General features: G+C 38.7%; 1 protein-coding gene across 2 annotated transcripts in view; it reads left to right on the top strand.

Annotated features, from left to right (window-relative positions):
- cacul1 (CDK2 associated cullin domain 1) overlaps positions 1 to 20,924 on the top strand; it is a 59,954-nt gene extending 39,030 nt beyond the window's left edge. The window contains exons 7-10 of one of the 2 annotated variants that reach the window (XM_078413431.1): positions 62 to 151; positions 7,057 to 7,195; positions 12,504 to 12,547; positions 14,365 to 20,924. In XM_078413431.1, the coding sequence (XP_078269557.1) occupies positions 62 to 151; positions 7,057 to 7,195; positions 12,504 to 12,547; positions 14,365 to 14,417 (326 nt within the window). In that variant the 3' untranslated portion in view covers positions 14,418 to 20,924. The remainder of the gene's footprint in view (positions 1 to 61; positions 152 to 7,056; positions 7,196 to 12,503; positions 12,548 to 14,364) is intronic. The other variant, XM_078413432.1, reaches the window with a different exon arrangement.
- Positions 20,925 to 25,282: the final 4,358 nt, after the last annotated feature.

Genomic DNA, 25,282 nt, shown 5'->3' on the forward strand with positions numbered 1-25,282 from the left:
GCCGAAGGACATGTTTATGTGCTCAATGACTTTGACATTATCTTTTCTACTTTTGTTTCAGCTTTACTAATAGAAGCTCAATCAACTCCATTTAAGATCACTCCTTCAACCATGGCAAATATAGTTAAAGGCTTGTACACACTTAGACCTGGTAAGTGCCTTCCGTTTTTTTTAGAAAAAATATGCAAGGCTAAACTGTCAGGGTTTTATTTTGTGAAATAACGTTGGGGCGCATTATTCTTAAGTTCTTCATAATTTATATAAATATTTTTCCTTTATCTTGTATCCTTGCAATTTCTAAAATTAATTAGACTATGGTCTTAACTCAAGTGGTTGATTTATTGCTTTCTGTCCTTGGGCTTTGGTGGAATATTACAAGTTGGTCTTATCAACCAAAAACACAAGTTAGATAATCAAGAAGGTAAATATTACTGAAACCCTTAATTAGAGGAAATGTGTGTTTTTCAGACATGGATCGCAATTTAAGAGTTCTTTTTTAGTTTTTACTGGACCAAGTGGACCCGTTGGGCCCAAACCTCTCCTACATTGGTGCAGCACCTTCTCCTCCCCCCCCCCACTTTTTTACCAATTCACTCTATTTGCATGCATGGATTTTAATAATTGTCTGATTGGTGTTGAGTAAGATGGGGTTTTTTTTGTAGGCTATAAATACTATAGTTTCTTTTTCAAGCGAAAGGGCACAAATTCGACCTAAATGCATCTTCGTCACAAAGGCCTCATTTTTGGGGACCGACCTAGCATACAACTGGGATATTTGGATAAAAAAATGTTTTGTGTCACTTTTTTGGGGCAGATTTGTGAAGAGATAAAGCTCTTTAATTTATATTCCATATGTGTTACAAGCCTCATCCAGCATCCATCCTGTCGAGGATGGATCAGTAATGATGCCCTTTGGCGAAGTGTCTATCAAGACTTGGTTCTTCCAAAGACCACAGTGTATCCTTGAAGTGGTTTCAGGATATCTCTATGAAATTTGAGAAATTTCAAGTTGATTAGTTTTCTAACCAAATTATTTAATTAAATAAAATCTGTATTTAAGAGCCAGTATTGCTAATGATCAGCATGAAACCATGGATTATCAAAAGGAACAACGGGTTAAATCTGATCAACATTGAAAATCTGCGCAGAACTGATCCTTTACCTTCTTCCCCAAAAGCCTTTACATAAGGTCAATATGACAAAGAAATGTATTTGAGCGCTACCTCAGCTGATGAATTAGAATACTTGCACATTGAATTCCACTTGAAGAAGAGCCAAAGCTAGTGAGGGCACAGGATGTGCATGGACTTAGTGAAAGGTCTTGATAGACACTTCGCCAAAGGGCATCATTACTGATCCATCCTCGACAGGATGGATGCTGGATGAAGCTTGTAACACATATGGAATATAAATTAATTAAAGAACGTTATCTCTTCACAAATCTGACTGTCATAGTTAGATCTATTCATGTCATTATTCCTAAGTGTGGCCAGCTCGTAGTTCATGTTATTTTACTTGGTGTGTCAAATAAAATAGATTCCTTGTGTGTCCACATAATTACGCATCTGTGTGATTCCATGAGCCATCAGCACCTGTGGGAACATTATCCACTAACCTCATGCTGTTGCTTATCCCTTTACCTTGCAATTGCATGATTAAATTCTGGCAGGAGCTTCACCAGGTATACTGACGATTTGACACCCTGATGAAATGGTGCCATCTGAATGTCTACAATTCATTTGTAGAATGAAAGCACCATATTGTGGATAGAGCTAAACGGTTTATGATCATTAAATAACTAGCTAATGTGAAGGACAACAGGCAAAATCCAGCATCTGTGTGTGGAAAGTATGGCTCGCAACCTATCTTCAGTCCGAAGTGCCAAGTGGATAATCTTTTGTAAAGGGTCTGCAACTTTAGTTCTGTTTCTCTTGCCACAGATGCTGCCTGACCAGCTGAGTGCTTCCGATACTTTGTTTTTATTTCATATTTCCGGCATCTGTATTTTTCTTTATGGTGTATCCTATCTGACTTCTAGCAGCCCTACCATCACAATATCCTGTCCAGAGGCAATTTAGTTACTTTTATCTGATATATTAGAAATGACCAAGTTCGTGATTAATAGAGATTGTCGATACGGGTGACCAACGAAGTTATGGCTCAAAACTGTTTGAAAGAGATGTAGTGGAAAATTTCTCAAGCTTGTCTCATTCACAGTGACTGTTGCATCAGCCTCCACTCAATCAGCAAAGTGAAGGAATGTGATATCTGCAGTGCTATTGAGGAGCTCATTGATCAAACCTGCTCATTGTTGCTCAGTTTGAATTCTACCTGAACTATTTATCCCAGAAATTCAGCAGAGCCTTTGTCCACGAACAGGCAAAAGTGCAAGAGTTCCAGAAGTAAGAGCCACTGCCTTTTAACATCATGGCATCATTTGACTATTGCAACAGGGATCACTGAGAACTTTTTATTGGGGATTGGAGAAAAAACTCCCCTTGCACGAGTCTTTGCATTCACAAATGGAAAAAGCTTTTGATATTGGGTTATTGGCCATGTCTGCTTCAAGAAATTTCCATGGGAATCTTCTTCAAGAATGTCCTGGACCTGGTTATCTTAGCTGTTTCTTTCTCCATTAAATCAGAAGTGTGAATGTTAAATGGGGCATTATTTTAGATGCATGATCCCTCTAGTAACACCCAGATTTGAAGTATTGTGATAAGTGACAGTTCCAAACAAGATTGGGCAGTGACTATTTGCAATAAAAAGGAACTTTGATGTCACTTTGACGTTCCAGTATTTCCATTGGGCTCTCAGCATTAATGTCTTGGGGTCATCACTGACCAAAACTTTGCCTTATCTTGTCAGTAGTGGAGAAGTTCACATACATTGACTACTTTCTCTGAAGAACAGTCAACAGTCATGGCAAAGTCAACAGGGTAGCAAAAATCAACTCTGCTTTTGCAATACTGAGAAATAAATTGTAGGAATGAAGAGGAGTCAACCTAACGTTGAAATGGAAGGCGTATTGTGCTGTTGTACTCTCCTTACTCTATGCTTGCAAGATACGGACAGTACACCAGACATACAAGACAGCTTAACCACTTCCACATGACCTGTCAGAGCAGGGCACTTCACATCAAGTGGCAAGACTAGGTCTCAGGCACACAGATTCCATCTCAAACAAACCTCCCCAATGTTGTTGAAAGAATTTCAGAGGAAGTGGGCAAGATGTGTCAGAAAATATTTGCTCTAATACCAAAATAACTACTTTATGAAGAGCTGACGAGCATAATCACATGGTGGACATTGAGATTTAAACACTCTTAGAATGCTCCTGAATTTCAACAATGGCACAAACAACTTGGAACAACGAGCACTGCATCGTCCTGTTTAGAATACCCGCATAAAAAGCAGTGCTCGTGCACATGACGAAGCTGTAATAGAGGAAGCAGAGAGGAAAAGAATATCTCAAGTCGAGAATGGTTTAATCAGTCATCTGCATACACATTGCAACACTATAACTAGATATTCATTGCTCCTTCTCCATTAAGACCATGACAACAGCAGCAGCAACTTTATCCAGCCATCTAAATATTATAGCTGATATATCTAAATATTATATCTAAATATTATGCAAGACCAGGCCAGAGACTGCGTATCCTGTGATGAGTAGTTTCTCCCCTCGCTTTCCAAAGTCGCTCCACCATCTATAAGCTACAAGTTCAGTGTGTATTTTTGAATGCTGTTCATTTGCCTGGTGCAGCTCTACCCATGATCAGTTTAGTTTTTTGTCACATATACTGAAGTACAGTGAAAATAAATTTGTTGCGTGCTAACCAGTCCAATAGATGATTACAAGCGATCTATTTATGGTGTATACATGATGAGGGAATAAGGTTTAGTGCAAGGTAAAGCCAGCAAGGTCCAATCAAGGATAGTCCGAGCGTCACCAAAGAGGTAGATAGTAGTTCAGCACTGCTCTTTGGATGTGGTAGGGTGATTCAGTTGCCTGATAACAGCTGGGAAGAAACTGTCCCTGAATCTGGTGGTGTCCGTTTTCACACTTCTAAACCTTTTCCCTGATGGGAAAGGGGAGAAGAGAGAGTGGCCTGGGTGTGGCAGCTCCTTTATTATGCTGCTGGCCTTGTCGAGGAAGCGTGAGGTATAAATGGAGCAATGGAAGGGAGGCCAAGTAGATCCACACTATATTTTACAGTTTGCACGATCAGTATCTCAATCTTTTTTAAGTTGCATTACAGCTCCTTCGTGGTTATTTAAATGGTACTTGACAGTGCCAAGAACTTTCAAGGCAATGGCTGCGTCGTTATGGGACAAAGACATGCCCTGGGTAATTCTCTGCTTTGGGAAAGGACAAGTGTTTTAGTTAAACGTGAACAGTTTGGCCTAAGAATCAGTTCTGAAGCACAAACCTATCAATGAAAGAGGCGTCTTTGGGACCTTTTCTTTCCAGTACATGAACTAACTTCATGTATCAATCCACATCTTGATATTCTGTGGAGTGAAGAGAATTTCTTGCAGAGCAAGACTTTCAGCGGAGTGAACTTTGGTAAGAAACCAAGTTGAATTTTCAACTTGTTCATTGTGGCGTAAATTGCTATTTGTTCATCATTCCTAGGTCACTGTGGTGCTAGACAACTGGTACTTCCCCAAAAAAGAATGGCTCTGTATCGCTGCATCAGTTTGGAAGTTATTGGGGGCTATATTTAATTAGTTAGAAGTGAAGGCTATCGGGTTGTAAGGGGTGGAAATTTTCAAGACTCCATTTTGGCATCTTTTAGTGACATCATAAAATAAACCGAATGTTCAAAATAATTAAAAATTATAAAACAGCTTCCAAACTACTCATCTGGCCATTTACTTTCCTGTTGTGCGCAAACATCAATAATTGTGCTTGAATTTCAGGCCTGTTTTGAAAAAAATAGTGATATGCTTACACTAGTTTAAGCATTTATTGGAAACGTAGTGTTACATCGCATTTCTGATTCTTCTGAGTTTCCTGAACATGCTTCATCTAGAAGTCAGACAACTTGATGTTTTATTTGGACAACAATTAAATGCTTGGTTCACTTCTGTTCATTTCCCATTTTATTATTGGGCGAACTGGTTTCCCACGGCGATATCATCAGTGTTGTGGAATGGACTTAATTGTGTAGTTGCTCTCTCTCTCTCGCCTTCGGGAATAGATAGGCCATTGAGCTCATCTGATTTATTGCTGGTTCATATGGAATGTGTATCATGTTATCAGGCAATAGAAGGGCAGTGTTTTGGAACCAAAGTCTGCTCACTTCTACCCTCAGTGAAATTAGGGAGGGCAAAATTGCAGAGTTACAGATCTGAGCAATTTTTATTAGTGTTTGCAACTTGGTCATAAAAGTAGTACAATTATACTGTCAAATAAAATTAAACTATGCCGATCGGTGAACCTTAGTTGCTCTGGCAACTCTGGGTGACTGGATCTAAGTGAAACTTCCTCAAACCTTGAAGAACAATTAGTTGATGAATGTTATTGAATAAAACTTTAGAATTTGTCTTCTAAAATGAAACCAATTAATCATTTTAAAGAATATTTAAGTGGTTTTAAATAATAACACTTAATAATGAAATCTTGAATTACTTGATGTTTATGGGGTAGGTGTTTGGCATAAAACTACAGGCATTTCCTAACATGTTTTTTTGTTCCAGTGGTTAATCTAAAACCAGTTTACGTTTGGAAATGGTATTCTTAAGACAATGTAAAATTGCATTCAAAATATTTGTGGTTTGCTGCTTATAAAATGCAGATTTTTAAATAAATTTCATGCAGTTTGAATGACTGCAAATAATTTTTGACACCCATTGGAAACTTGCAGAGTTCCAAATATGGTCTTCAGGTATTTGCTCAGCTGGTTGCAGCTGGAGTTCATGAATCTCTGTCATGACCCATCAAATAATTGTTTAATTTATTCCATTGTTTTTTAAGGAAGGCTTTTTGTTAATCATTCACCACCTTTTCTATATATTATTTGCCCTCATTAGATATTGCATAACTTTTAACTGATGCAGAGTAAAACACTATTAAATTCCTTCCGATGTGTCCAGGGTAAATTGTGAGTTTCACAGGAAAAATGAGGGCACAAAATGAAACTGCTAAAAGAAGCCTTACTGTGTTGTGGCAGCCAGATAGTCAGCTGTGATTGAATTTCAACTTTGTATTTGTTTTTGGTCAATTTAAGCATTTCCATAATTTGAAAAATTTATCTTTCAAGATTATTGGATTTTCTGAAACAGTGTAGGTAAAGTATGCTTGTTGCAGTTATTACAAAGCAGTGTAATGAGAATACACTAAATTCATATTTTTGGAGCTGATGGGTAATCATGTTCACAGATTAAGTGAGCATGGATACTTGGTGACAGTACAGGAGGAGGCATTTGGTCCTTTATGCTTGTTTGCTCTTGCTGATAATAAAATGGATATGATAAGTAATAAGCACAGAGGCAATAACTTTTCATGGTAGCAATGCTCGTAGTATTAATCAGCTTTTCCCAGATGCTGTTCAAGTTTCTGAACCTCGTGGTTAATTAGTATTCAATCACAATTTTCTTGCTCTAATTCTAATTTGGAAATTAAATCTTGCATTTTGTTACGACTGTTTCTGCAGTGTATAGGTTATATTAGGGAGTTCGTATGAAATATATTTCAGTAATTGAAACATGTATTTTTTTTCTTCGCTTGCATTCTACATTTCTAATCATTGAATTAGATAAGGTGTTGACAGACGTGGATATGTGAATATTATTGAAGGCAATTTGCAACTAGTCTCCAATTCAAGAGTCTTGTCTCCAATTTAAAAGGAGATATTGAGTGGGAAAACCTGATGAATTTTTCATACCAATTTTGTATTGGGAAGTTATATAATGCATACAATCGATGCAAAAAAGGATTAATTTTTTTTAAATGCTGATTTTTATATCAAGTCACATCTATAAACATTTAAAATTACTGACAATACTGCTGTTTAATAATCTTGTTCATTCTATGTGTATTGTTTCTAGATTGGGCACAGCTGGCACCAAGTCTTTTTTCTAAATTTATCCCAAATATCCTTCCCCCTGCAATGGAATCCAAGCTGTCAGAATATGCCGCTGAAGACCAAAAACTCCAGCGAGAATTAATACAGAATGGCTTTGCCAGGTAACATTAGGACATCAGTTTTTGAATCTTTCACAGCCCTGTATTTATATGGGGGGTAGTATGCTCTGTCAGTGAAATCGGGCATTCGGCAGCAACCTCTGTGATCCAGCAAATAGGAATGCAAAAAGAAATGGGTGATGCTGAGCCAAAAACTGTTGATCTCTGCCCAGCACTCCACTTGTCATTTAATGAAACTTTATTCCTTGAAAATTCTGGTTCAAATTTCTAGCAGTGAGTGAGATGGTAAGTCACTTCTGTTGTCTGTGTACTGGCATTATTAGAAGATAAATTCATAATTACTATTCAATCGCCACTTTTTACTTCACTATCCAATTGAAATACTCAGTGTTACTCATCTATGAAATGAAATATTAAAGGTCATTTATTTCTGTGTAATATTGATCAACCTGGTGATTTTTTGAAAATAAGTTTACAGGAATGAATGTGAGACACTGAACATACTAACGAAACAAATAGTTTTTGTTGAAATGACATTGCAGAATTTATTGTCCAGATATTTATCACAAACCTTGTCTTCTGTTTTCACTTTTTCAATTATCCTTCCACTAACAATGTTCCTTATAGCAGTGACTGAATAGTTAATATTCAGTTTCGAGATACAGCATAGAAACAGGCCCTTTGACTCACCAAGTCTGCACCAACTAACAATCACCCATACACTTGTTCCATTCTACACACCAGGGGCAATTTTACAGAAGCCAATTAACCTACAAATCTGCACGTCTTTGGAATGTGGGAAGAAACTGGAGCACCGGGAGGCAACCCACTTGGTCACAGGGAGAACATACAAACTCTGTACAATACAATACAATACAATATATCTTTATTGTCATTGTACAGGGGTACAACGAGATTGGGAATGCGCCTCCCATACGATGCAATAAATTAATTAGCTAGTCAGTATTAATTTAAACAACCCAATGAAACAAATTGGAACAGTTTTAAAACAGAATAAAGTGCAAGTAGATCTGAGACCATCCGGAATAAAGTGCAAGTAGAATGCGATGTGACCATCCGGCTCAGCAGCACCCATGATCAGAATTGACCCTGGGTCTCTGGCGCAATAAAGCAGCAACTCGACCGCTGCGCCACTGTGCCGCCCCAATGTAATAGCACCAAAGCACATTCCTTGTACGTGTACATACTTGGCCAATAAACTTATTCAATTCAACTCAATTCAATATATGAAATAAAGTTTCATATTCATTTTTAATGCTAATTTTGTTGGCCTCTGAATGCAAATGCATGGTACATAATTGGAAATGCACTGGAGTGTTTTGGCAATACCTTTTCCTGGGTTGGTTTATCTCACTCTGGAAAATCCCAGCATAAAATCTAATCGATCCTCTGGCGCAATCTCGGTAATTTATGGCCAACCGATGTCCTGTATAAAACTCAATCAGGAGCATTGCAGCAGAAATTAGTCCATGTTGATTTAGGAAGAACCGTTCTTGATCACTCAGAACAGCCGTGTTTACTATGGTGCTGGACTGGGACCCAACTAGGTTGCTACTTGTATTTACCTCCCTTTGTGCAGGCTACCATCACCATCCTCTCCCATCTGCTCCCTCTCTCCCCCCTCTTGACAAGCACAAGAGGATATATTTAGTGCTAAGTTTATGATGAGGACTAAAATCTTCATTCATTGTAACTTGAAACCTAACTTTGAGGCTCGTTTCATTCTTTGCATCGCTCAGAATTTCTTTGCTTGTTATATTTTTCTCTCGTCAGCTGTTGACCATTGTTACTATATTGTCTTGCCTTTTGTAGCATTTGGGAGGGGAAAGAAAACAAATGAATAAATTAAATATATCTGTGCATACCAATGCTAAATAAATAATTTGATATTTTCAGCTTCGGCTTTTGTTTTTAGTTTCTTAACACCCAAAGTTTCTTTGCTTTTCCATGACATGGGAATCGCTGGCCATAATGTCTCTGGCCAGAGGGTTTCTAGACTGGCCATCTCTGTCAAGAACACTTAAAATTGAAATTTCCAATCTACCTTGAATCTCCATTTGTTTGGAATTTTAAAACCAAGTCAGCAGCAATACCTGTGATGGTACCAATAATATTGCGACTTGTAGATCTAATTTTTGGTCTGAAAGATCAGCGAAGATGCTCTTGATCACATTCTTGCTTAAAACAATCTATCAATTCACTCATTCCACAAGCTGTTGCTTTGAGACTGATGGCCTTTTGCTGCTTAATGGTGATATCTTTCAGTAGCAGCTGCACAAAGTTTCAAGTTGTAAGCAAAACCCTCCAGGTGCTGGAATTCCAAAATATAAAAGCATGCTAGAAATATTAAGTAGATTAGTACTGACAAGGCCATCTCATAGACCTGACCACCTGAATATTTCCTGCACTTTCTGTTTCTATTTAAGTTCCATTATTTGGGTTCCTTTAAAATTTAAATAGCAAAATTTCCATTGTTTCCCTCTATTCCATTCTTGTAAGTAATTCTAGAGTTGAGAAGAAGGCTAGGTTGTACCATCTTGGATTATTAAACTAAGTATTGTCAAACTTAGTTTAGTAATTTTTTGGTATTGAGATATCTGTGACTGTAGAGCATTTTTATTATTGCAAAACAAGTCTCTGAGCTTCAGGGGTGAATTTGACCTCGCAGTTTGCAAGGGTATGGTTCTATAAACTGGCACAAAAAGGCAGGTTTAATGGGAGTGCCTTGGAAGGCAAGAGCTACAGAGGCCAAGAAATGTATGGTGCACATTCCACAGCATAGGTCTTTGGAAACTGAGTACATAACCGCATTTAGTTTTGAGCTATGATTCGCTCTCTCACAGAAGTAGATGATAGGTTTTCGATCACCTTTCTTGTGCAATAATTCACTGGGTATTCTTTAATTCCCAAAGATAGCCTATCTGTTTCTGCCAGTGATTTATTTCCAAAAAAATGTTTTACATTTGCAGTGCACTGGTGTGGCTTTGTGTTGAGATCTGTTGCTAGATCTTTTCCACCCAAAATTTTCACTTTCAAGATCAAATCGATGGGATCGGAGACTTCCTTGCTCCCACTTAAACCATAAGGAAGTGTTTCTGGTATCCCCTCATTTGTCTGACTGCTAATGGCTTTGAATCCCAAGCTGTATTTGAATCTTTACTCAGTGTTCTGATGCCTGCAATGTTCATAAGTTCCAGTACAATTGAATTTTGAATCAGTCTGCACAGTGATGAGAGGCAAAGCAGCAAGACAGTGCAGAAAATAATTTGCGTGGAATGATCAATAGAAAAACAGTAATAGAAAATAAAGAGATGGGACTTGGGAAAGAGGTAGAAATATAGTATAAATGAAGAGTGAAAAGGCTTAATCCAACACTTCTACATCCCAGTGGACTGTGGTGATCAAGAATATAGAGTTGTATAGCATGGAAACAGGGCCTTCGACCCAACTTGCCTATGCTGACTGAGGTGCCCATCTACACTAGTCCCATCTGCCTGCATTTGGCACATATCTCTCTAAACTTTTCCTATACATGTACCTGACCAAAAGTCTTTTAAATATTGTTATAGTACCTCCTTTGACTATCTCCACTGGCAGGTTGCTAAACTAGGGAAAGGTTGCTAAACTAGGGAAAGGTTGCCCTGCAGTTCAAATTAAATCTTTTCCTCTCACCTTAAAGCTATGATTCCCCGACTCTGGGTAAAAGGCTCTGTGCATTAACTCTATCTATTCCCCTCATGATCTTGTACATCTCCATAAGATCACCCCTCATCCTCTTGCACTCCAATGAATAAAGTCCTAGCCTGCCTAACCTCTCCCAATAACAGGCTCTGAAGTCCTGGCAATATCCTCGTAAATCTCTGCACGCTTTCTAGCTTAACAGCTTTCCTACAGCAGGGTGACAAACTGAATACAATACTCCTCATGTGGGCTAGCCAACGTCTTGTACAACTGTAACATAACATCCCAACTTTGATTCTCAAACAGTCTGTACAGCATTTTGTTGGTAAATGCTGAGAGTTCCAATTGGAACTGTAGGTATTTATCAATTTTTATGCAGTGATTTGTATATTGTTTTTAATAATTTTAGTAGTTTATCAGTTATAACATTTTTATCAATTTTGAATGCTTTAATAACAAGACATTTAGAAAACTTAAACCGCTGGAAGAACTTTGGGCCATGCAGCAAATATGAAAGAAAAGGATGGTTAATGTTTCTGGTTGATGCCCTGCATTCAGGACCTGCATTGAGACCCTTCATTCAGTCCTGATCACAGGGTCTCAACCCAAAATGTTGACCACCCCTTGCCTCCACAGATGCTGTTTAATCTGTTGAAGTTCTTCCAGCAGTTCGTTTTGTACCAATTCCTCAAGTTTATTCTTGGAACATTGAGATCTATCTAAGTGAGGAAGCGCCTTGCATAGATGTTCTCAATGCTGATGGATTGAGCTGAGTGCACCACTCTCGCTAGCCTTGTGTTCCTGTGCATTGAAATTGCTTACAACCTATTTCGATGGTTGAACAATTTGATTCCAAGAAGCTACAGGTCTACATGTGGACATTTCCTTTTTGCTCAGAGGATTGAGTTTGATGAGAACTCATTAAACTATTTAATTCACTGATTATTCTTTAATCCCCAGTGATAGCTTATCTATTTCGCCAGCGATTTATTTTAGAAAGATTGTTTTACATTTGCAGTGCTCTGATATGGCTTTGTATTGAGATTTGCTATTGAAGCTTTACCACACAAAATTGTCACTTCCAAAATCAAATCAGTGAAAGTGTTTTGGGATTGGAGGCACCCTTAAACCATATGGAAGTGTTTCTGGTATCCCCTTGTTTATCTGACCGAGATCTATCTGAAGAAACCCCTTGTGTAGATGCTCTCAATGCTGAAGGATTGAGCTGAGTACACACTCTCTCCAACCTCTGGCGTTCCTGTGTATTGGAATCGCCATAGTGGGGATAAGCATGCAGCCTTGAAGTGCACCTCTGTTGATGATCAGTGAGGAGAAACTGCTATAATTGATCCGCACTGTTTGAATTCTGCTAATCGGGAAGTGAAGAATCCAGATGCAAAGTGATGTTTGGAGGCCTAGGTTTTGGAGCTCAATGATGAGACTTGGTTAAGTGACTGAAGAGAAAATTATCATTTGATTCGAACGTCTTTTCAAAAAGAAATAGCTGTCAAATTTCTCAAAGCTGAAAGTTCATGAAAGTACTCCATTACATTGTGCAAAACTGGCATTTACTTTTATCAATACAAGAATTAGCTGATCTGATCATGAATGCAGGGAGATTTTTGATGTTTGTTCTCTACTTTGTTAGAGGGGACCAGTCACGAAAAAGAGCAGGAGAGGAGCTGATATTCAGTGAGTACCCTAAATCTTGAATGAGATATGACTTTTTCCAATGTTGTAATGTACAGTATATGTAAATTATGCTAGGAACTTCCACTATGTTGTGCTATTTTTCATTAGCTGCTAAAGATTACAAATTTTCAGTTTGGAGATACAGCATGGAAAACGGGGCCTTCGGTCCACCGAGTCCACGCCGACTATTGATCACCCACACACTCGTTCCATGTTATCACACTTTTTCATCCTACACACTAGAGGTAATTTATAGAGGCCAATTAACCTACAAAACTGCACTTCTTTTGGATGTGGGTGGAAACCAGAGCACCCAGAGAAAACCCACACGGTCACAGAGAGAACGTACAAAATCCGCACGGACAACACACGGTCAGGATCAAACCTGGGTCTCTTGATGCTGAGGCAGCAGCCCTATTGCCAACTATGTGCAGTTTAAATGAATGATCTGCAATCTTTTACGGGGCATTGTGCTAGAAACAGACCGACCACAAATTGGTCAGTTTGGATTACTTGTAATGATGAGGTTTATATAAATGTGAACTCGTGGTACTAAAGAACTGAGAAGAGGATATTTTAATATCTTAAATATTATGCAGTTTACTAAGAAGCTGCTATATATCTAAACATAGCACAAAAAGTAAGGAAATTTGTGTTTGGTAGATTATTTCTTTGTTGTAACAATGCTTCTTGGCAATAAATCTTATACCGTTGGAAAGCCTGTTTATTTCCCTTTTAAATGGTGCCACATTTGTAAGGAACATGCATTTGTGGGATGAGCAGCAGAGCTGAGTATATGGGTTGCGCCCATGAAAAATTTGCCAAATCTTCTCTGCCAATGCCAAACAGCTTATTCTGCTGTTGCTATTGACTCTTGTTTTGAGCTTCTGGTACCCCCAGGTGCTGACAAGAATGGGATGCCATCCCACAACAGTGTGTGACCAGGCTGGTGACCAGCATGAGGAGGAGGTGCCAGGCTGTTATGGCTGTGTATGGTTCTTCCACACGCTACTGTGGCTCCTGTTTATTAAATGAATAAATTGTTAAATTGTCAATATGTCTTGTTTCTTCAGACTTCAATCATCCAATCCACCAAACAACACCGAACAAGAGTCAATGGCAGAATAAGCTGTTTGGCATTGGCAGAGAAGATTTGGCAAATTTTTCATGGGCGCAACCCATATACTCAGCTCTGCTGCTCATCCCACAAATGCATGTTCCTTACAAATGTGGCACCATTTAAAAGGGAAATAAACAGGCTTTCCAACGGTATAAGATTTATTGCCAAGAAGCATTGTTACAACAAAGAAATAATCTACCAAACACAAATTTCCTTACTTTTTGTGCTATGTTTAGTAAATGGTGTTATTCAGTAAATGGTTTCGTACATTTAAAAAAAAAATTATTACTGGTGGACAAGACTACTTTGGAGGAGCATTTCAAATTGCAAATACTATTTTCTGACAATTCTATTTCAGTGGTGTTAATAAAATTGCCCAGGGTTAACATTCTTAGATATATCAATTAATATTTTTAAATTAATTTGCTAAAATGCCTGGTTGAACTGGTTCCTAGAATTCTGCAATCTGAGTGGAAAATTGACCAGACAAGAGCTTTCTGAGAACTCTTGTAAATTTGGACACAATTTGTTCTTGGTGTGCCAATTCCACTTCAACCTCAAATTACTGGGTTAATTTGGTTTCCTCCAGAGCAATTTCTTGGATCTATTCAAATACTATAAAGTTTTGCTGCTCTCTACCTCCTGGGGTGATTATGAAATGGAAAGAAATTGAGTACTTGCTCCTATTCTATTTTAGATGGGTCATCATCATCTTCGTCATCATGTGCAAATGCAAGAGGATTCAGATAGTGAAGACCTGTTTTATATCGTCTTTGGAAGAAGGACTGAACATGAAGGTGCAAGGACGGTAGAGGAGGAATGCAGTGAAGAGATCTGCTGAAGCTCGGGCCTGTTTTTCCTCTTGCCCTTAAAAAGGATGCCATCTTTTAAAGTTTTTTTTTTGATGATCATGCTGCTAACAGACTTGAGAGTACTTTCCACTGGCTTGTAATGTAGTGAACTTTCTGGACCTGTTGTATAGTATACCGGTTCCTCTTGAGCAAGCGTCAGCATTTTGCCATTGGTGTCAGAATGGAATGTAACTTTTTTTTCCACAAGAAATCCAGTTTCCAGCAGTTTTTCTCCCACTAACGATTTTGACTGTTGTTTGTCATCTAGACACTTTGTATAAAGAAAGTACTCCATATTTTATGGCATCAGCCAGAATATGATTTTTTTTTGTGCTCCTCTAAATGTTTGCATATAGGTAAATTTTGATTGGAGTTTGTTATTGACATTATTTTACACACGAATAACATCCTCACCAAATTATTTTTAAACTGTTGAACCAGTGTTCTGTTAATATCTCAACTAAATTTAATTCCAATGCACTTCATTTGATGAAAATGAGTGCACAATGATGAGATTCTGCCCTGTCCAATATATGGTCAGCTGAAAATAGTTTATCTTAAAAATAATTCTTGTTTCAAGGATTAAACAACATAGTCTGTTCAAAAATAGCCATAAAAGGATTTGTTATCCATCTGATAGGAAAATCCAACAACATTGTTTTCAATGAATGGATCTCTTGTTGAGTGCAGTACAACTCCAGTTATGTAACACTGCAAAATAATTGACATCCCAGCACATCAAGTTGGTTTGATTATCTTGAACTTGTTGCCATTGTAGGTATTTTGGCCATGTGCCAACTCTGTCATTATACTTTTTATTTCCTCACATTGGGTTGGTCAAGCGCCACTCAATGTAAAATATTTTATCCCCGCACAATTTGCTGTTTTAAATCTGGGCTGTTAAAGCATTGCTGTATGTGCCGAGATTGTTTTCAATTTCACCCACTGTTATCACTGTTGAACACAAGTCATTTAGAGGAAAGTAAAGCAGAGTGAAGGTGATCCGATAATTTGACATTCAATAATCATGGTTGAAGGATGACTTTCTAAGTTGGATTGATATTATTTGAAATTATGTTTTGAGGGGAAAATGTTTGCGAATAATGATTGTAATTTTGGATTAATATTATGCAATCTTGCCCACCTGGCTGTAGCAGTTATTCCAATTGTGCAATAAAATCCAAAATTAACTGGATATTATAGCACAGAAACATAGAAAATAGATGGAGGAGTAGGCCATTCGGCCCTTCGAGCCAGCGCCGCCAAAATTAATATGATCATGGCTGATCATCCAGAATTAGTACCCTGTTCCTGCTTTCTCCCCACTGCTCGCTGGTGTAACCACTGTGATAGCTCGTGTGAGCGTCGGCCTGTTTGCATATTACCTATTGAATTTTCAAGGAGTAATATTGAAATAGAGAACAAAAAGAAAATCTGATGGACATGATTTAATTTATACTCTGAAAATTAATGATAACTGGAAAATGCTAGGACTGAAGGGTACAATCCTTGTTAAATTTAATGTATTCAGTGACTATTACAAGTGGTGATTTATAATGCAAATGCTGAAATATGACTCCTCAGAAACCTTCCAATAATGCCATCAACTTTCTGCTTCAGAAAAATGACCATAAAGGCTGTTTATCCTTGAAATGAAAAGTCACGGGTCCTTCCCCAGTATTTAGTTCTCACTTTTAGTTCTCAATAAAAATGGGTAGCTCTCATTTTGATGCAAGGATTAAAATGAAGTCTTTTCTCATCTGGTTTGGTTAGAATAATCTCGTGGTCGTGGCAGACCAGCTGAAAAACTTTACTTCTGTTCCAGGTCTCACCGAGTTTCTAACAATGTTTCAGCTCTTCTGAAAATAACTTCTAAAAAGGTGTTGGTTCCCATCTTTCAGCTTCGTTGCTTACTATTGGTAATGTGGAATTCTCGTGACACTAGTTAAAGACATTCTGTTTGGTGTAATACACTCTCGCCTTTGCAAAGCTGAAGTCCTGAATGGGCTTTTGCTGCTTTTTGAACATAAACAGTGGTAATTTCTAGAATGGCATTGTGCTCCTCATGTGTCAACCATTGATATTTCCGAGTATGGAAAAGGTTATTTGACACAACTGTACCATATAAGTTTTTAAACGCCTTCTTAAGTGAACCTACTTAGCATAGTTCTTTCAGCATAATGTACTGTTTCTGCCCTTAAATTTGCCTAAGCTGAGTTGTCCTCATGGTATCATGTTCCACATTCAACTTAAATCTGGCAGTTTGGTGGCTCCAGGATGAGACATTACACTGTAGTCTCTACCTGCTTTCTCAGGTGGACAAAAGATCCCTTAACATCAGAGCATAGCAAAGGAATTGCATCCAGTACCGTGGCCAATATTTAGCCTTTATCCAACAGCACTTTAAACAGATTTTTGCTATTTACGTTATCGCTCGTGGGATCTTTGCAGAAATTGCTGTTTCCTGCATTAAACTATGATACAAAAGTGCTTCATTGACTGGTAAATGCTTTACATTGAGGTTGTGAAGGGTGCTGTAAAATTGTAGTCTTTATCGACAGCTGAGTTTCAATATGTTTCTATTGAAATTATTGCATACCATTTTGAATTATACTTCAAGGTATAATAATACCATAAAGATGGTAATAATAGGCGTTATCTACCTGGTGAGAGGGAGAGGGTGTGTGCTATCTGATAATTAAGAGTCATGGCACCTGCTGCTTAATTTTAAATTAATCCTAGCACAACGGAGATATGTGTAACAATTTTAATATTCATTTAATTCAGCATAGATTCGTTGTGTTGGACAGCATGGAAACAGATCCTTGGACCTAACTCATCCATACTGACTGAGATACCTAAATGAACTAAACCCATTTGCCTGCTTTTATATAGCCCTCAAAAATTTTCGTATCCATAAACTTGCCCAAATGTTATTGAAAACATTTGTAATTATACCTACCCTTGACAACTTTTTCCACAAACCCACCACCCTTCGATCTCCCACCTTAAACATGGCTGATGCTTCTCTATCCTGGGGGTGGGGGGCTGCGCGAAGGGAGAGAGATGTGGAGATAAATTGGCGTATGCCTGAAATTGGTCCTAGTGGTTATGGTCTCCCATTTTAATTCTGCCATTATAAACAAATGGTTTGTTTACTACACCACTTTTGGTTTAAAAAAATTAAAGGGAAGTCTTTGTTTGAGTATATATTCCAGCTGTAAGTTGGAGTGCTTTATGTAAAATAGAAATGAACATCAATGTAAAGAAGCATTCTGCTTGACAGCTGCGGTTTAATTAGACATTATTAATCTCCGTTTTATAAACCTGACATGCTCATCACAAATTTATGAAGTTCTGGTATGACAAGCAAAAGATCTCTGGTGCATCATTTATATTGAAATCATAAATGGATGTTTAAGGAATGAGTTTATATTTTTGGTCATTTAATAGCACACAGGCGAAATCAGATGGACTACATAAAAGTTTAAACCTTTTTGCTAGTTGTTTCAAATGTGGCAAAATTGTTTTAACTATAGTTGTACAAAACCGAGTTATTTTTGTGAAGTGTCTGATAAGAGAATTAACTATTGAAAATGCATTAAAGCAGGATAATGGCAGTGAACAGAAAGGATGATTTACAGCAATGGTGCATAGCTTTCAGGTTTGTGTTTGTGCTGATAACATGCATCCTGGCCAAACATTTCTTCCCTCATACCATTTCCCACATCAAAAAACTCGATGCTGCAAGTGAAATGTATCTTGTACACAGCTTTATTTCAATTCTGTAAATTGTTTTTTGTCTGAATTATGTCAACATAAGATGACTTGTGTTTAAGTTAAGATGTTAATTACAAAATGATTGACACAGCTGGTAGAGCTGCTGACTCTCAGCGCCAGAGATCCAGGTTCAATCCAGACCTCGACTGAGATTCACATGCACCTCCTCCAATCTCATCAGTTACATTGGATGTTCTCGATGTGGCCTCCTCTTCATGAGAAAGCCCAAGCATAGTCTAGGTAACCTCTTTGCTGAGCACCTGCGCTCTTGTCAGTCATGGCTACCTGGAGCCATTTCCATTCCCATTCCCCTTCCCATTCCCACATTGATCTCAGTCCTCTGCCTCCTTCACTGCCAGACTGAGACCAAAGGCAAACTAGAGAAACCACCACCTATCCCGTCCTGATCATCTACATCCCAAAGGCATGAACATTGAATTCTCTAATTTCAGATGACTTGTAAGTTATCTCTCGCTCTCTACTTGGATCCTCCCACAACCCTACTGTCCTATAACTCCATACCCCTCTCACCCAGCTTCTTCCCCACCCACCCCATCTGCCCAAAACTCGCTCTCTTCTATCAGATTTCCTTGCTGCCCTTATTTGGTCCTATACTCCACATTCCTTTTTCATCAAATTCCACCATCTTTAGTCCCTGGTTACCTTCACCAACCATGTCCAGGCCTCTTATCTCCCTCGCGTCTGACCACTCCACCCCTCCTCACCTGGATCATCGATTACATGCCAGCTCTTACCCCTCCTCCCCATCTCTAGCTCTCTGATTTTTTTTTTCCCGTCCAGAGTCATGACCTGAAACATCAACCTATTTCCCTCCACAGATGCTGCCAGACCTGCTGAGTTTCTTCAACAGTTTGTTGTTCCAGGTTTCAGCATCTGGAGTCATTCGTGCTTCCTTGTGCACCCAAAAATTGCAGGAAGTTGCTACGTGTTGTTTAACACTGCTCCATAACACAGGTTTATGGTTCCCCTATGCTAGAAATGTCTCTGGAATTTTTGTATCGTTGCCATTGACTTTGTAAAAGTGTTTTAAATATTGGAGCCCAGAAGGCAGTCTAAATGAGAAGCCAGTTGACATTGTTGGAGGAAACCCGACTTGAGTGGTGCGTCCATTTGGTTGCTGAGAGCCAAGTTTAGTATTATTTCTATCCCAACAATTACCAAGCCTTAAGATCAAATTTACCCCAGTTGACCACTTGTACAACCCATCTCGTCAATGTGTATCTTCCATGCTTAATGTGTGTTTCTTGTGTGATGCAAATCTGAAAATACTGGGTTTAGTATCTTGTCTTTGCACAATTGGCTGATCAATGCATGATGAATAGTAGGAGCCAGATTGATATTTAATAATAAATTAGCCTTACTGCCTATGTCCAATTTGCTACATAGTGACTGCGTTAAAATGGACGTTGAATGAGAGTTGAGGCACAATGAAATTCTGTTCTCATCCACTTCAGAGTCAAATCATTCCCATTAAATTGTCCATCTAGATTTCTCAAATGGCAAATACATAAATGTATTTATGTATACAGCTTTTTAATGTGATCGAGAAAACTTCAATGAACCAAATGGTGTGTGGTGTGAAATTGTCCTTCTTAAAAGTACCTGGCAGAGAGAGAAATCGGGCAGACTCACTTATTGAAATCAAATTACATTTCCTCGTGGGTGGAAAATCATCTTTGTTTATTAATTGTTCGGTGAGGAACTACACAAGGATTACAGTGACAATTTTGGTTCAACTATAATCTACTGTGAATGAAATGATTAAATATTTCAATTGTAAATACAAGCCATTTGTAACCCATTCTCTTAAAAGTACAATTAAATTGGTAAATTTTCATCTCAGTCAAACCCTTGCACTCCTCTCCACTCTAAACCTAGGGATTTTGGAAAGTTTCTGGGACATTTCAAGCATAGGAAGCAAGTAAGATATGCATTATATCACATGTTTTAAGTTGTGGCGGCATGGTATTTTATTATGGTTTAACTGGGCTGCTCAAAATTTTAAAAATAGATCTTTTGCACATTTTTTCTATTCAAAGTCTCAAATCTTGAAGGTAGTTTCTGTAAAACTCTGATTACTACAGTAGGATTGCTTAGTGTGTCTTCAAATAATGATATTGCTGTGATTATGTAGTCCTGTTAACATTTTTAGATATGTTTGGAGTAAAGAATTAATGCAAGCAAGGCAGAATGTTGCATGGGTTTAATTAGTTTAAAAAATAAACCCATGGAAACCAGTGAATGGTTCACTTTATTGATAAACATTTTTTAAGAATGGAAGGCAATATGTTGCATAAGATGACTATAAAGTAATTGAATTCATTTTTGCACTAAAACTTATGATGTTTGGTAAAGTCACCTATTTTATTAAAAGAGAATAATTGATTATTTAACAATGGATGTCAGTTTTGTGATCTTCACAACTTTGGCTGTGCACCCCTCTTCCAATAAAGTTATTCAGTTTGCTGCAAATTTGCCAGGATTTATTTTTGTAATTGTTGTACATAAGTAACTGCATTTGTTTCTATTTCAGAATGTTAGATTAATTGTCTGGTGAGTTAATAAAGGATGCCGTTTTATTTTTGGATGTTTTGTCAAAAATTGTAGCCTGTAAAATGGATGTTGCTTTTATTTCCTATATTATATTAAATAGATTTTTATGACTCTTGGCACTATCCTGAGCTCAATTGTGGTTTGGTCAAAATAGTGTAATTTATCAAAATAATTTGCTATTTTTATGCTAATTCACACTTTTGGCAAAAGTTCAACTTGCATTTTTTTGCATTAGAAGTTAGGATTCCCCCACCCAACCCCCACCCAACAGCTTTAATTGTCATTTATCCTGTTTATCAATTACTTCTGTGATTTTTTTTTTCATTTCTAACTGTTTTGCCTAATTGTCACATGGCCTTTTTAAAATTATAGTATAAAATATTGTAAACAAATGCTAATAGCATTTCAGAAGGATTATAAAGAAATTATATGAAAGTCTTACGGACAGCTTACTCTTCAATACAATCCATATTTTAATTTTCTTTTGCATTAATTTGGGTTCATCTGCTTTGTTCATCATTTTTGTTCCTGTGTCCAACTGTTTGCTCTCATATCTGACCTTTCTGAATGCTGTCTATCTTTCCATTAACCTATCCACTTTTCCCCTTCTTTCTATTCCCTGGCCTGAAAGTACTGATCCTCTTATTCTGCTGCTTGCTTTCTCCATTTACCTTTGTCCCATTATCTGTATGCCAATGTCTATTTATTTTGTTCCAAAGACTCAAGATCAACTTTTAGTAGCAGTTTCTCTGTGTCCTTCCATTTGCAGACACTCATTTTAACCATGGAAAATTAGTTCGTTCTTTTAGTTTAGTTTAGAGATACAGCATGGAAACAGGCCTACGGCCCACCGAATCTGCGGCAACCAGCGATCTCTGCACACTAACATTATCCTACACGTACGAGGGACAATTCACAATTTTACCAAGCCTATTAGCCTACAGACCTGTAAGTCTTTGAAGTGTGGGAGGAAACCGGAGCACCTGGAGAAAACCCACGCAGGTCACGGAGAATGTACAAACTCCATACAGACAGCACCCGTAATCAGGATCGAACCTGGGTCTCTGGCGCTGGAAGGCAGCAACTGTACTGCTGAGCTGCCGTGCCGCCCTAAAAAAAACCCTACTCTCTGGAGGAGGGGAGGCGGTGCCTTGCCCAGCTGAGGTACGTGCCCAGCCCTGCTTTGTACCATAGCCAATCCTTATCCCACGTTCTCATGAAACAAAATGAATCCTTCTTTAGTCCACTTTGCCATTACTCCTTCTTTAAGATCTTCCTTTTGATTAATCTGTTTTTCAACCTATTTAATCGTTTTTTACATTCATATTTGGTCTCTAATGGCAATTGAAAGCCACTTTTCAATATTAAAGATGCTACATAATTACACCAACTGAGCCAATTTAGTGGAGCAAGGAGATGTATCTTAGTCGCTTAACCAGTAAAAAATCCCAATCCTGAGAAGATGAGAATCCCTTTATCAGAACAATTATGTATCTTTAAAACAAGTGGGATGGTTGGATCCTGCTGCTTCTGATTTTAGAAAGAAACATTGCTTCAAAATGTTTTTTAAAATGTGCCTCTAAGATTGTACCTGTCTGAACAGTGAAATGTATTGTTATTTCACATGAATTTGACAACTACATGCTTTAGTGATTATTCATCCAAAAATAATAAGCTGCATTTTGGAAGATAACACTTTGGGACTGAAGATTCTTGAACTTGCCTTTATCTTGAATTTTTTTTGAAAATGCAGTTTAAAAGCTATGCAACTGAACTTGCCAGGCATGCCTTTGGACCAAAGATCGACACAAAGTGCTGGAGTAACTCAGCAGGTCAGGCAGCTTCTATGGAGGAAAAAAGAGGTGATGTTTCAGGTTGAGACCGTGCTAAACTTAAAGCATCGGCTACTGCCTTCAACTCGGGCGACCTCAACGCCTACAAGGTAGCCAGATATGACCTCTGGAGGTCCATCAGGAAAGCCAAGAGAGACTACAGAAACAAAGTGGAATCTAACTACTACAGCTCGGACTCCAGACGCATGTGGAGTGGATTACGCTGCGTCACAGACTACAAAGGGAAAAACGGGAGCACTGTTCCGCCTATCGCATCGCTCTCGGACGAGCTTAACACCTTTTACGCCCGGTTCGATGCAGACAACACCGCGCCCACCATGAGTCCACAGGTGTGCAGGGGGACTACCACATTGTCCTTGCAGACGTGAGGCGGTCCTTCAAAAAGGTCAACGACCACAAAGCTCCAGGGCCAGATGGTATTCCAGGGTGGGCCCTCAGAGCGTGTGCTGATCAACTGGCAGAGGTGTTCACCAACATCTTCAACCTCTGAGTCAGTCTGTGGTTCCCACCTCCTTCAAAGCATCCATCATCGTTCCTGTTCCAAAGAAACCAGTAACCTCCTGTTCAAATGACTACCGTCCTGTTGCACTGACATCAGTCATCATGAAGTGCTTCGAGCGACTAGTCAAAACTCGCATCTGCTCTTTCCCTGACACCTTGGACCCTCTTCAGTTTGCATATAGACCAAACAGGGCCACGGACGATGCTATACATACTGCGCTCACCCACCTGGACAAAGGAAATACATCTGTGAGAATGCTCTTTATTGCCTACAGCTCGGCATTCAACACTATTCCCTCAAAACTCGTCGCCAAGCTCCTTGATCTTGGACTGGAGACCTCCATCTGCGGATGGATATTCGATTTCCTGACGAGATGGCCCTAGGTGGTGAGAATTGGCAGCCACACCTCTTCCTCACTGATCCTCAACACAGGCACACCACAGGGCTGTGTGCTCAGTCCTCTCCTGTACTCCCTGTTCACCCATGACTACTGCTAAGCACAGCTCAAACAGCATCCTAAAGTTTGCTGACGACACGACAATCTTGGGCCTCATCACAGACAACAATGAGACGGCCTACAGAGAGGAGGTAAAGGCACTAAACAGCTGGTGCCAGGAAAATAACCTCTCTCAATGTCAGCAAAACTAAAGAGATGATCGTGGACTACAGGAGACAACGGGGGAGTGGACACCTCCCCATCCACATCGGTGATGCTGAGGTTGAAAGGGTCAGCAGCTTTAACATCCTCGGTGTGCACATCACTGAGGACCTTTCCTGGACACTGCACACGGACACAATAACAAAGAAGGCCCACCAGCGGCTCCTTTTCCTGAGAAGACTGAGGAAGTTTGGCATGAACGCCAGCATTCTCACAAACTTCTATAGATGCACCATCGAGAGCCTGCTGACGGGCTGCATTACAGTCTGGTACGGGAACTGTTCTGCCCACAGCCACAAATCACTACAGAGAGTGGTGAAGACGGCACAGCACATCACTGGCAACTGTCTCCCGGCCATTCAGGACATTTTCTACCGGCGGTGCCTGCGGAAGGCACGCAGCATCATCAAGGACCACAGCCACCCAGCACACAGGCTGTTCTCCTTGTTACCGTCAGGCAGACAATACAGGAGTATACACCAGACTTAAGAACGGTTTCTACCATCAGGTCATCAGGCTTCCGAACTCATTAACACATTTCAAATCGTATATGTTGATTATTTTTAATATTGTCTTTTTACCTATTTTTAATATTGTCTTTTTACCTTACTAATGTCATTTTTTAATCTTATTTATCCTTGGAATATTACTGCTGAGGTCCCGTTGTCTTGTCAAATACATTTCATTGACCGTTGACCCTGTGCCAACCTACATATGACAAATAAAATTTATTATTATTATTCTTCAGACTGAAAATAGGGAGTTCCACAGACCACAGCTTTTAGTGCAATCCAGGGGCCATTTTCCACCAGGACGTCGGCTTCAAAGGATTGGTGAGCCCATCTTTAGCACCGGATCTCTCAAGACTCAAGGCTGGTTTTTAGATTTATTTTTTTACTACTAGCGAGGTCCTGCATGCAGGTTTACTTGTCAAAGTTAGCACTGAAATTAAACATTTGTAATGATTGTGACATCCATAATCATTCAATAGCTTTCAGGCTATTTAAGGAAGTTAAGATAATTGTACTTAAAAAATAATTCAGTTGCTGTGTGTATATGTATGTAAATAGAAATATAGAAAATAGGTGCTGGAGGAGGCCATTCGGCCCTTCGAGCCAGCACTGCCATTCATTGTGATCATGGCTGTTTGTCCATGTGTACGTGTATATGTTTGTGTGTGTGTGTGTGTATTTGTGTGTTTTTGTTTATATTGAGCAAGTACATCGTAATATCGAAATGAATGGAAAGACAAAAATATATATATATATATATATATTAAAGACAATATCCATACATATACATATTATTGTCTTTCCTTTCATTTTGATGTGCTTGTTCAGTGGGAAGTTTTATCAGCACAAGCAGAAGGTTGCACTTCGGTCCACACTTGCACTTTT

Source organism: Rhinoraja longicauda, chromosome 16 (assembly GCF_053455715.1).
Source record: "Rhinoraja longicauda isolate Sanriku21f chromosome 16, sRhiLon1.1, whole genome shotgun sequence".
Taxonomy (NCBI): Eukaryota; Metazoa; Chordata; class Chondrichthyes; order Rajiformes; family Arhynchobatidae; genus Rhinoraja; species Rhinoraja longicauda.